The following is a 13,750-nucleotide window of genomic DNA, read 5'->3' on the forward strand; positions in this document are numbered from 1 at the left end:
TTTATCTTTTTCTGTTTCACTGTGCTTGCATTTTCCCTGATTCTCCACAGTGTCCATGAGACAAATTACGCTGGGTCAGCGTTTGGAGGAAAGTCAGATATTCTGTTTGTATAGCAGAGGATGCATTCTTTCTACAAGTTTTTTTTTTTTGGATCAATTACTAATGCAGACAGCCTTACAGTTAACCTATTGAGCAGCTGTCTCTCTGACTCTTTGAATTGCTACACATGAGATGCATCTGTAACTTAACATAACTTTAATACTTATGATGAGACAGGCTTTACGTTAAACCGCTCTTCTTTGTTTTTTGTATTGTCTCGGGCCTGGCCATGCTGCAATGTTAATGCTGATATTTACATTCTCTTGTCTCCAAATCCTTAATATGATTTCCAGATATCTTTATTTTCAATATCATATCATATTTTTGTTGAGGTATGTCAGTGAAGCACTTAGGATAGCACATTTCTCCCTTATGTCCCAATGAGACCAACCTTGCTGATTTTGGGGATTTCGACTGATGCTTTTCTTTTAATTGACATTTCCCTGAAAAGAGGGAGGGCTGGTGGGACTGGGGGGAAAGTCTGCCCTCAGCAGAAATATGACTCCCTCTGGACATGCATCTTGCATTTGCCTGAATGTCTCCTCATCATTTTCATTTATGTATTTATTTATTAATGCGTTTGTTAATTTGTACAGTAATCTTGGCAGACGTTCCCAGGTCATGAAGAACGATTGTTCATTTCCATTCACAAATACTGTACTAAATGTTGGTAGCAACCAATGGGCATAGTGCTGAGAGATACCACAAGTAAGCCCCACATTACTGCGTACCCTGCGTTATGGTCTATTTTACTCTAAATGGGACATTATTTACGAGGTGGACATCATACTGTTTTTAAGAAGACTTTGCGGTCAAAGAAATTATCAGGAAAACATTTTCTGAGATGATTAATCTAGGTATTTCTCATAGACAACCAGTGGAGTCTTGTCCTGCTGGATATTAGAGAAAAATGCTTTTTGAGGCATTGGTTTTACTATTTGACCCGGAGGCGCTGCTTGAGTAACAATAGGTATAACAGTAATAATACACAATATTGAAGGACCAGCCTTAGTACTGTACCTAAGTGCTGTAAATACCATAGTTCTCATCATCAGTAGTCTTTGGTATGTTCTCAGTGTCTCTTTAGGCAACACAGGACACTCTCAGATGCTTGGTTTAAGGGCTTCAACATAGATGATGTAAATAGTATTTGGCAGCCGTATGTGAGTTTCAGAGTTATTGGGATTTGAGGCCTGCCTGTGGCTTGAGGTCTGAATGAGATGAGGTTGGAGTGGTTTGCCACACAACACCCAGTAAAATTCTACATTGTGATTAAAAATGACTGCATAAACAAATATGGTTAACCGTGTTGGCAGTTACTCACTGCAGTATCTTAGTGTTACTGTATGTAAGTGATAGCATTACATTCAGGTAAATGCAGAGTTGCTTACTTTACTTATTTGTATACAGAAATGTTGCAGTGCGTCGTGTAAAAAAAGCCAAGCTGTCAATCAGGATCTCTGTGCTGTGACTTGTTTCCTGTCATAAAGCACAAGTCAATGAAAAGAAACCACCTGAGATGTTGCCCCAACTAATCTGCTTTGGAAATACACACAGCGTTAAATCGAGGGGAAAATGACAGGAAGTTTAGTCAGCATGATACTCAGTTGATGAATGACTAAAATGCGTTGTATGCAGATAGTCTGATTGTGTTTTTGTAAATTAACTCTGCCTTGACTGATGCACAAACAGTGCATGCATCACTGCACTGTGGAAATACAGTACATCGTAGTTTAGAGGGGAGTCAGTTTATAGTGTCTTTCTAGCTGTCAAAGATCTACATCTCACCATCTAAAAGCTGTGTACGGCCAAATAATACGAAATAACATTTTCAGAAGTTGCTCGTTCACTTTCTCCTCACACATGTTTTTGTATAACACTCCTTTTATACGCGGTTTTAGAGAAGGACAAAATCAGTTTGATTTCAGGCTTTTCAGATTGACCGTGTCAACCTCTATTGGTTGTGTATAAGTTTTGCTTTTGCAGTAAGATATTGGCAAGTTGCCAATACCTAAATTGGCCCTCAGGGTATGAGTCAGAGAAGAAATGTGTCGTTCTTATCTTTTCCACTTCTGCTAAATGCACTTCTTACTATCTCTGTCCCTTTTAGATTTTCTGTGGTACTGTGTCGATGGAATCAATAATCATAAATACAATATTAAATAACGTCCAATTTCTGTTTGTTTCTCCGCAGCAACTGCCGACTGCTTTTTTGTTTTCTGACTTGCACCAGTTTTAAGCAGCTTTCCAATGTGAGCGCCTAAAATGCATTTCATTTCAAACACCCTGGCCTGATGAGAGACCAGTTGACCGCATTACTAATCGGAGAGAAAGGGCACCATTGTGCGAGACCTTGAGCATTAGTTTGGTGTCGAACAAGTGTTCTAACTTTGTGCTCTGACATCTACACCAGCTGGACCAGCAGCTGCCACCTGCTAATCCTGATCACTGATGGATATTCACATGGCACAGAGTGCAGTGCTGCTGTGTGTTTGTGTGCAAATCACTACTCTCTTTACCCAACATGTTGTCATACAATAATGATTAGACCACAGTTATTGTATGGGTGCTTTGGTTCTGCTATCTGAGCTGCAGTAAAAGTTAGTCAGCCACTGTTGACCAGCTATATTCTGACTTAAATATAAAGTAATTTAAAGTTGTATACAACAGAACCTACTTATACAGAATGATATATTAGCTGCCATTAGCTTACCTTTTAAAGCTTTATTATTCATTCTTATTTTTGTTATATCCTTGCTGACTTATATTGTTTCTTGAATTCTGGTTCTGTTGTGTTTAGAGGTATCTCTTGAACCTAATAAGAGGGCCTGATTAAATAAATGTACTGTGACGTTTAGAGGAATGTTAAAGGTGGGGTAGGTAAGTTTGAGAAACCGGCTCGAGATACACTTTTTGTTATATTCCATGGAATGCTCTTAACAGCCCGATAGCGATGAATAAGTGCTTTGACAAAAAATCCATTAAAAAATGTCATCTAAGGAAGCCGTAGTACTGTAAAAAGTATGACCAATTATTTTAGTCGGCCCGGCTAAAGTAACTGGATGGCCTACCTGCCTGTCAGTCTTCCATCTGTGCACAAACTTATCTCGTGCCCTCATTGGTCATGTGTACGTTCGATGTTCGTGTGTGTTGGAGGAGGGGCTCTGTAAGGAAGTGGCAGATTTTTTCCGGCTGTGTATTTTCAAATTCTAGCGCACTCAAGCTGGTTTCTCCAAAATTACCTACCCCACCTTTAAGAAAAACATTTATTTAATTTGTTCCCTAATTAGCCCAAGTGTTTTGCACCAGCCTGCCCTCAGTTATCTTTATTTTTTGTTCACCCCTTCCCTTGTCTTATTCTCACAAAATGAAAGGGATGAAAACCAGGAAACACCCTGGATAAAAGTAAAAATAAAGACATGCAATGATTGACACATAATGATAGTACGAAATGGGTGTAATATCCTAACCTTATCTGAAAACAAATTCCACCTCTCTGCTGTCTGGTAGTACTGTTCGTACTTTTAATCGTGCTGTCGACAGTTCCTCTGAAACATCTAACAATAACTTTTTCCACTGGTTAAGTGGGACATAGTGTGGCGGTTGCTACATAAGTGGCAACATTTTTCTTGTCAGCAGCACACTATTTCAAACATAAATGTTTTTACTTTGAAGTTAAACTTAATGTATCATCCTGAGTTTACTTAAGGCAGTTTGTAACCTGTTCCTTCAAACGATTTTTCAACATATGCAGTCTCTTTATTAATATTATTATTCTTGACTTCAAACTCTTAAGGATGTAATAACTGCATGTGAAAAATGATCTATAAACTATAAAAGTAGGTAATTATAGTTTTTGAAATTAAAAGAGATGTTGGACAGAAGAGAAAACAATGTTGCTCATCTCCCTCTCGTCTCTTCTTCCAGTGAAGACTTCTCCTTTGTTTATAGTCACATAAAAGGGCCTCGAACATGAAACACAATTTAACAGAATTTATGTTGTGTTTTATAAACGAGTAGTTATTATGCTGAAGTGGCCATAACTTGCGTGCGGGGCAGTCTTTTTTTGTCTTCCTGTGAAAGAAGTGGTACAGTACTTGTCATCAGACAGTACAGTAAACTTTTCAGACATGCTGCTTAAAACTTCACTGGCCAAAGTAAAATACTTCAGTACTCTTAAGATACTAAGATTAGGGATAAACTTGGAGCTACACATGCTTTAAACATTGAACTATTCACAACATCCTCCTTGTAAACAGCTCACAGTTCATTCAGAGTTTCTCTTCGTTTTCGTCATGTGACTTTAGGTCTCAGCCAAGTCATTCATAGCTTCCCAGTTGTGCCAGTTGTTATAAACTTGAGTTTTTTTTACTTTTCCTGACTTTCGTCACAAATGATTCCTTCATAGACCGTTGGAAATTGAAAATCTTCCAGTCAGATAGTAATTTCCTTTTTAAAAAATTATAATTTCTTCTGTTTTTCTGGTATGATAATTGGTGTAATTTGGGCTGTTTTCTTTTAAAGTAAACATCTCATTCCTACCCCCTCGGGGCTTGTAGGGTTCAAAGGGTTAAAGCGCTTAAGTGCAGTTGGCATGAAACCAATAAAAGTAAGTACATATTCAGCTACAACTAATGTATATTCATACAGTGTATGACTTGGCCTGCTGTGCTTGTGTTGAGTTATGGATCAACAAATCCCCTCTTGCTTGTTTGCAGTTTTGTTTTTCTCTGTTGGTTATTCACTCAGAGAGTAAACAAAGCATATTGTAAAGGTCTCATGTCATGGCAATTTCTACTGATCATAATTCCATTGTTGAGGTATACTAAAATAGATTCATATTGTGCAATTTTCCAAAATCACATTGGTTTCTCATGCAGAATCTCTGTATAGTATGTGTATTCACTCTCTGTCCTAAACGGCTCGTTGGAGCTCCTGACCCCCCCCCCTATGAGCCCAGTGGCCGTCTGCGAGACAGCGAAACCCAGCCCGAAACCAGCCAGAACACACACACACACCCACAGCCTGGCTGGGAGTTTGTGTGTGTGTGCTCACACCGACTCACAGCCTCGCCGCGTCCCGCCGTCTCAGGCGGAGAAATCGGCGGAGCTGCAGCTGAGAAAAGATTGAGTGTTTGTGTGTGAGGAACACTTAACGGCTCCGTGGACGTAACGTAACGGCTCCACGGATTGTCCCATTTGGACCAATGGGTCCATTTGGGCATGGGCACGTCACTGTACCCAAGAAGAAAACAATGGAAAAAGAGAAATCTCCAACGAGGCGTTCTGGGGCAGCATAGACAGGTCTTTTCTGTGTTAGAGTTGTACTCGCTACAGGGTGTACTTAAAGTTTGAGGGTTTGTGACTGAAAAGCCAAAATGCTTGTTTTGCCATTACTTATTATTTGTATTATTATCTTCATTTCTGTTTGCATCGCATTTAATTCTTATTGTTTATCACTTCTGGCAATGGTCACGTGGGTGTGGTTTATTGTTATTTAGGTCACCTGTTGGATGCCGGTTTGGGAGGATATGATGTAGGAAGAGGGGGAATTTGCTCTGATACTTTCTGTTGACCGTCAGGTCTGGAGTTGTACATTGTTTGTTTGCGTTTTATGAAACACTATGGACTATGAATGACTTCGGACTCTTATATGGAACGCGTCACAGCAAAGAGCACATTTTAGCCTCTCAGCGGCATAACTCATAGGGAGTTTGTGCTGCTACATTGACTTTGCAGACCGTTTACATGCATAAAAACCTTCATAACACACATGGGGACGGGTAATAACCGGAAAAGCATGACATGTGACCTTTAATGAGTTTCATTTAGTGCATCTGTTTTTCCGCTTCAGCGCTAAGAGTGTTTTTATTTCAGTATTTCAGTGTATTGTAAAGTATTTACACTGACCTGTGTGTGAATCTGTGTTTCAGTTTCCTGCTGGTGTTCAGCTGTTTGGTGCTGTCTGTATTCTCCACCATCCCAGAACACCAGAAGTTCGCCAACCAAGGCCTCTTCATCCTGGTAAGACCCTCTTTGTTACACAAACACACACATATGACTACTTCAGCATCCGTTTTCAAAGTCTGTCCTTTTCACACCCACGTGCCATCTCCCCTACTTAGGTGTATCGGTATTTGCTTGCGTACGTGTTGCTTTGTTTGCCGGTGGAGGCACAGACAGCGGTGTAAGCAGCTGGGAGGATTCAGGTGTTGTTGACTGCGCAGGAAATCATAGACATGATCCACTAATCCTAATAGCTATCCCATAATCCCCCCTTTTTCCTCTGTGCTCCAGCTGCTTTAGTGAAAGGTAATGGACACTCGCTTTCTCCTTATTACCTGACTCCTACGCTTTCCAGCCCCCTCCTCCCCTCTACAACCTTGCTCATCTTTACGTGTTACTTAATGGTCGGACTCTTGACTTTCCCACTGACTCTTTGGATCAATCACCCGGCCATTGGCAGGCAATCAGCCATTAGTGGACTTTACTTACATGAGCATTGGCCGTAATGACTGATTGGTTCAGGGCACCTTTAACTGCCCTTAGAGTCCAGACACCTGAAAATAAGACAGATAAAGAGATACAGAGAAGACTGGCAGAGGGGCTTGTTAATAGCCTTTAGCTGTTTTAATATACCTTTAATTATTTAACATTTAAGTTAATGTTTTATTGAATAAAACGTGACAACATTTGTGTTAAACATACATGACAAAAATCAAAGACTTGGAACAAAATAACTTTAGTAACTAAACAAAATAACAAAAGGTGAATCAAGAGATAATGCTAATTACAACATACACACAGATATTGCAGAGAATTCTGAATAAAACAGATTATGCTAACAGTATTTAAAGTAATATAACTTTTGTTAGATAAGGACGCAATCTATTAATTCATATATATATATATAATAACAACATTTAATAATGTGTTACAGCAGTCCTGAAAAATGCCACGGACCTCACTTTGAGAATCACTGAGTTTAGATGACACTTTTCTCGTATAGCCTCACGCTATACATCTTATAAATTGAGTACATTAAAATATGCCCTGGGTGTGTGGGAGTTCATTTGTTTGGGTGATCTGTAAAACACTAAGCTCACTTGTCTGCTCTATGTCACTGACCTGGGTGTGTATGCGTGTGTGTATTTGTGTGTGTTTTGTAGGAGTTTGTGATGATCGTGGTGTTTGGGTTGGAGTACTTCATCAGAGTCTGGGCGGCTGGCTGTTGCAGCAGATACCGTGGATGGCAGGGACGGCTGAGATTTGCCAGGAAGCCCTTCTGTGTCATAGGTTAGTGCGTGTGTGTGTGTATTTTTGTGTGTGTGTATATGTCTCTGTGTGTGTGTGTACAGTACACAAACCCACATCAAAATCCTGTGTGTGTAGAGGGTTTATTCAACAATTGTTGTCTTATCTCCTCATAATGACTTCTTCACTACTTTTCTTTGTGTATTTTTTCTGTACGTCATCGCAGATTTCATCGTATTTGTGGCATCGCTGGCGGTGATAGCAGCGGGGACCCAGGGCAACATCTTTGCAACGTCAGCCCTACGCAGCATGCGCTTCCTGCAGATTTTGCGTATGGTCCGTATCGACCGCCGGGGAGGCACCTGGAAACTACTGGGCTCAGTGGTTTACGCTCACAGCAAGGTGGGAATGACAGCTCGCTAAATATAGTCCTGCTTTTACACATGCTTTACTTCAAAACACGATCTCTGGTTTTTATGAATGACCTGCATTTATATACACTAGTTACTTGTAGAGACAATGCCCATATTTAATTAAATACTTTGTTTACGTCTGATCACACATGCACATACTGTACTATGTCAGCTCCTCAACTGATAGACAGCACAGCTGAAGGAGTTATTGTAGTATTTAGAGTATTAATTTGAAGTTGGTTTACACTAGTTGGTAACTCATTTGGGTTTAAGGCTTACATTTAGCTTTATTTATTGGAGTTGTATTTTGTTATACTGGAATTGAATTCATGTTTCATTTTTTTTATCCTTGACACATTTTTCCTGCATTCAAATATTTAATCTTAAATTGTAATTATTGGTAATTCAATAAAACTACAAGTTAGGATATCAATATATGAACTACGGCACTTCCACACAGCGAGACTTACAGATTAACAATGATCAGCCAATACGCAAAGCACTCGAAGTGAAAACGTGATATCAGAGCATCCCCATCAATTGTGCTGATATTTCAAATGGAGTGTATACAAATGCGTGTTCGCCACATACAGCTTTATGGATTAATATAAGATCAGGAATGAGTTATTAAAAGGCTGGGGATGATGGTTACTGATGGGATGAATAACTTAATAACTCTCAGCGTTGAGGAATATGTGGTGAGTCTACTGACCAGCTGTGATGGGTTGTTTACACTCGCTGCCCTCAACATAAAACTTCCTATAGCTGCTCGATTTCAGCAATTAGTTGTTTTTATGCTGACCCAAACATCTGACACCCACCGGTGGCCGATGGCGATGATGATGAGTTGATACATCAGCTTTCTAAGCAGAACTGTGCAGCCAAGTCAAAAGTGGACAGCAAATATGATGATGAGGGGAATTTATCCGATAATGATGATAGTGATACGGTAATGACAGCAGGGATTATGATGCTGGAGATGCTGCTGTGTTTCCGACAGGTGAGATTGATTCCTCCTCTCTGTCCCTCTCAGGAGTTGATTACAGCTTGGTACATAGGTTTCCTGGTCCTGATCTTTGCCTCCTTCCTCGTCTACCTGGCAGAGAAAGACATCAACTCAGACTTCAACACCTACGCAGACTCCCTCTGGTGGGGGACTGTGAGTACAACATAACACACTCAGGCAAACAGTATCTCTGTCGCTGAAGAGAAAATATATAACTTTTGTCGTGAAAATGTTCTTATAATAAAAACAAAACAAATAACAAACAAGAGGGTGACGGACAATACAAACATAAAGTGGAATGTAATAAGCATAAGACATCTAAGAATATCACAACGAAAAATTGTCTTAATGTGTGCATATATGTAAATGTACCTGTTGACTGTGTATATAGGATATACATATTTTATACATATTTTTATACATATCTGTATAATTTTACATTTGGGATTGCTGGAAACGTCATTTCGTTCTCTCTGTCTGTAAACACAAACTGAGTAAGATTGACATTAAAGTTGACTTTGAACTTGAAACAATAACAGCATTCATCATAAGTACATTACATAATCCTTGAGAACTATTGAAATATTGCCAGGCATCAACTGAATTTTGTTAAGATTTAACAACAAGTTTTCCCGATCAATTTCATATGATTTATTTTGCAAAGTCATCATCTTTTGGACATTTTAAACTTTATTTGCTTATGTTAGTAAAAATACAGACAGATAAACCCATTTAAGTTCAAGGTTAAAACATTTGTTATGGTGGAGTATGAAGGGTGAATTGAGGAGTCTCTCCCTCAAAGCTTGATCAAATAGAGTCAAAATTACACAAATAAAACTTGTAGTTTCATACAAAATGCATGTTATATGAACTTCCTACATCTATGTGTGTGATCATGTATATTTATCCTCCCATCCAGATTACTCTAACCACTATCGGCTACGGTGACAAAACCCCTCGTACCTGGCAGGGTCGGCTCCTGGCTGCTGGCTTCGCTCTTCTTGGAGTCTCCTTCTTTGCCCTGCCTGCTGTAAGTTTCCTGTATATTCACTACTCTTTATTTACTAAAACCCTCTCAGTGGTTCAGCCTGGTCAGAAATGCTTTGCTGACTTTGATTTGACCTCTGACCCTCAGGGCATTCTGGGGTCCGGCTTTGCCTTGAAGGTTCAGGAGCAGCACCGGCAGAAGCACTTTGAGAAGAGGAGGATGCCTGCTGCCAACCTGATACAGGTAAGAGTCACAGGGAGAGTCATCCACGCTGCTTTTATATCATGTGTTCATTCATAGATTACCAGTGGGGTATTAGTGAACTTTCACTGTTTGTTTCTGTTTTTTTGTTTCTTTCTCCAGGCCGCATGGCGTCTCTACTCAACAGATGCCAAACACTCCTATCTGACAGCCACATGGTACTTCTATGACAGCATGTTGCCTTCGTTCAGGTAAGTTCCCCATATGTGTGAATGCTCAGAGTGGATTCAACCCACAGAAATCTGTGGTTGTGTTTGTTTGGAGTTTTGTCATAAAAGCAGACAGAGATTTGAGAGTTCCATCACCAAAGAGTCAGCTATGTACTATAGTTAGCGTTGTTTTGTCCCTGCTCATACACATCGTTAGGAAAACACACAACACAAATCAGAAATGATTGAACTTTTTTTGCATCATCAACGCCATTCAGTTACATTTGTGCAGTGGTGGTTTAAGTAAAAAGGGATATTGTTTCCTGTCACTTTAATATAATACAAATGTAATTCAAACCCAAAAATGCTTCTGCCACCACTGTTACATTTATTATTTTTGTTCTACGCAGTGGTTTCTTATATTCTTCGCTTTTCTGTATTAATTTGACTAATTTGTATTTACTTAAAAGGAAGGGAACATGAGGAACTCAAATAGAAACATATCATAAAACAAAACATTCATATTGCAATATTTTAAAGGCACAATGAGTAGGATTCTTTTGAAAAAAAAAACCCCATATACTATAGATGGCCAACACAGATCCATGTCCATCATCAAGACGTTTATTGGCTTCAACCTCAACACAAAGGTAGAGTTTATTAAAAATGGCAAACAAGTGAGGCATACTGCAACCGACAAATCCTATTCATTGTGCCTTTGAATTCAAACTTTTACGTATCATCTATCCTCTCAAGTATCCCTCTTCTTTTGAGTGTTTGGACCATTGGTTTGGCCTTTTTGTGAGTTTTTCCATATTTTGTTGTTTTTTTGTTCATTTGTCATGTGTTTTTTTTGTTCATTTGTGCACGTGGGGGTGTCAGAGAACTGACGCTACTGTTCAGTCACCTCCAGCGGCAGAGTAAGACCAAGAAGGTTCCCCAGAACTCCTACCACACGCTGCTGTCTGGGCTGCGGCCCTACAGCCCCCCCCACCTGTCAGGGGACAGGTACGCACCCGCCACCCCTCACAGCCTCACATCCAGACAGGTGGCCAAAAGTCGGCCTACACTCATGCTCTCTCACACACACAAACAAACACACACACACACACACACACACACACACACGCACACACACACACACACACACACACACACACGCACACACGCACACACACACACACACACACACACACACACACACACACACACACACACACGCGCACACACACACACACACACACACACACACACACACACACACACACACACACACACACACACATACCATTACAAACAGTAACAACAGGGTTTTACAGGAGCATACATTCAACAGGTGTACAAAGAACACGGACTGCTTCCGGGTTTTTTCTGCATGGATGTGTTGTTTCTAATGATGTGTCATTAATGCTGATTTGAGATCACTGTGTTGCAGGCCCCCACTGTGCTTCTCTGCATCTTTGTCTGCTTAGCTCATACTTTTGACATCCACTCCGCCTCCCGCTGTTCACTCACTGGTTGCTTCTTCCTGTCTTCCTCTTTTCTTTCCCTTCTATGTCCATCGTGTCTTTTCCATCCTCCATCCTTCATCTGTTCTCAGGAAGGCAGAAGTTCCATGCAGGTTTGTTCTCCAAGTCATGCGCTGTGCTTGTGGGTTGAAGGGTGTTTATAGCAAATGTGCTGCATTAGTTTCATAACATGTTAATGTTAAAAAATAACAAAGCTAGGGCTGATAATGTGAAATGTCGGAATTATGCATGCATTTGATGAAAGAAGCACCAAAATAATTCAAAATGTGCTGGAAGAAATGTTTTGGATTTGAGGAGCTGCTGTCAAACCATGATGTTTAATGGGCTGTGTTGATGAATATACTCGGGTGAAACACTAACCCTCTACCTTTGCATGATCCACCCCCGCCTACCGGTTTAAACCCGCCTCCTCACTTCTCACTAACGCTGTCTCCATAATCCAAAACGGCCCCTCAGAAGTTAATCTTCCAGGTTTAGGTAAGGCAGCAAGATGAGGAAGGGAAAGGGCTCTTTGGAATATTGAGATCTCACTCCTCACCCCTCCATCTCACTCTCTCTCCCCTTTGGTACGTTATCCTAACGGGTTAACAATGTACCCAGGTTTTGTCCCAGAACTTCTCGTTCTCCTTCCTCCCGTGTGCTACTCCTCTTCCTCTCACTATCTCTCCCTCTGCCTTGTGTGTCTCCTCAGTCAACTCCTTTCTAAAAAACGGGGTCTCTTCCGGATTCACGCTGGCCGCAAGCAGAGGTATCCGTGGCAACAAGCCTGTGCACGGGGAATACTCCTAAAACACGCACACCTTGCCTGAAACACTCATATTTGTGGAACTGTGCATTGTTTTGTTTTTTTAACGAAATCCTGCACTTACCAATTGAGTACTTGAATGAGGCATTACTCTGGTCCACAAATACTTGAGTGATACTTGACCATGAAGAATTGCTGTGTTCCTCTTTCCTCAAAGGATGTTTCTCCAGCTCAATCTTTCCTGCTGGAGAAACAAGTTCAGATTTTACTTGCTTTAGCTTGAAAATCAGGATAAACCGTGTGTTGGAAAAACATCAGTCCCGTTTTCCAATTGCTTACATCTAACATCTCTAAAGAAACAAGAAAATAAAAATATTCCACTGAAAAGATAAGCAAACAACTTTACTCAAAATGGAGCTGAAGTCAAAAGAATTGCCCTGCTCTTGACTTACGTTTTTAAACTCAGTTGTTTGGCTCATTTATAGTGTTTTCTTGGAGAGAAGGTTTAAATGATTCAGCATGTTTTCCTATTTCATATTAGTCATGTAACCTTTCAACAAAATCAGCATGTTAGTGCTGTGTTTTTAAAAGGTTTTTTTAAGTGTTTCTGTTTGCATGCGATATCGTTCTAATGCTTTGGAAAGATTCAGTGAAGGTTATGAACCTGAATGCATTCAAATTATTTACTTACCAAACAGCATGCAATGCCCTTTCACTCTATCTCCCCCATTTCCTCCATTTGTCCTGAAGCATTTCAGCTAGCCTCTATGAAATGCAGTTTCCACTAACCTCCCTTAACTATTTACAATTTAATTTAAATGGCTGGCCGTAACACACGCACGACAAAGAGTATATCATCGTAAAGACGCGAGAGTGAACGACTGGGCTGGAATTGCTCTGTGGTGCATGATATTTGCATTGCCTTATGGATCCGTGACAGTGTGTGAGCTGTAAGTGGCTGCAGAGAAGGAGTGCTCTCAAGAGCATGTTAATACCGCATGGTTCAGGGTAGGAGTCAACCTGTTGGAGAGAATGGTCGCCAAATAGCTTTCCTCCTGTGAAAAGATGACCTCACACTAGCGGCCTGCGTGGGTTGTTGTGAGTGCTATAGAGTTATTAATCAGACACCTTTTGTATGGCTGCGCTTTGAAGCCGATATTTTGATGCTTATTCACTCTGTGATGGGATTAGGGAAGCGTGTCTTTCCGCCTGCCCAGCACTCCTGCAAGTCTTGAATCGGGTTTCAGTCTTTTTTTGCTGAATCAGGTGCTATGATAAGCAAATTAAATAAGCAAATCCTCAGGGC

The 13,750-nt window shown here is 40.4% G+C and overlaps 1 protein-coding gene across 7 annotated transcripts in view; it reads left to right on the plus strand.

The window, feature by feature from the left end:
- Positions 1-13,750, plus strand: part of kcnq4 (potassium voltage-gated channel subfamily Q member 4) — a 36,707-nt gene that overhangs the window by 8,186 nt on the left and 14,771 nt on the right. The window contains exons 2-11 of one of the 7 annotated variants that reach the window (XM_079654216.1): positions 6,033-6,123; positions 7,269-7,395; positions 7,580-7,755; positions 8,800-8,925; positions 9,692-9,802; positions 9,908-10,003; positions 10,124-10,212; positions 11,053-11,178; positions 11,771-11,791; positions 12,391-12,447. In XM_079654216.1, coding sequence (XP_079510342.1) covers positions 6,033-6,123; positions 7,269-7,395; positions 7,580-7,755; positions 8,800-8,925; positions 9,692-9,802; positions 9,908-10,003; positions 10,124-10,212; positions 11,053-11,178; positions 11,771-11,791; positions 12,391-12,447 — 1,020 coding nt within the window. The remainder of the gene's footprint in view (positions 1-6,032; positions 6,124-7,268; positions 7,396-7,579; positions 7,756-8,799; positions 8,926-9,691; positions 9,803-9,907; positions 10,004-10,123; positions 10,213-11,052; positions 11,179-11,770; positions 11,792-12,390; positions 12,448-13,750) is intronic. The other 6 variants (XM_079654218.1, XM_079654217.1, XM_079654220.1 and 3 more) reach the window with 6 other exon arrangements.

Source organism: Notothenia rossii, assembly GCF_949606895.1.
Source record: "Notothenia rossii genome assembly, chromosome: 10".
Classification (NCBI taxonomy): Eukaryota; Metazoa; Chordata; class Actinopteri; order Perciformes; family Nototheniidae; genus Notothenia; species Notothenia rossii.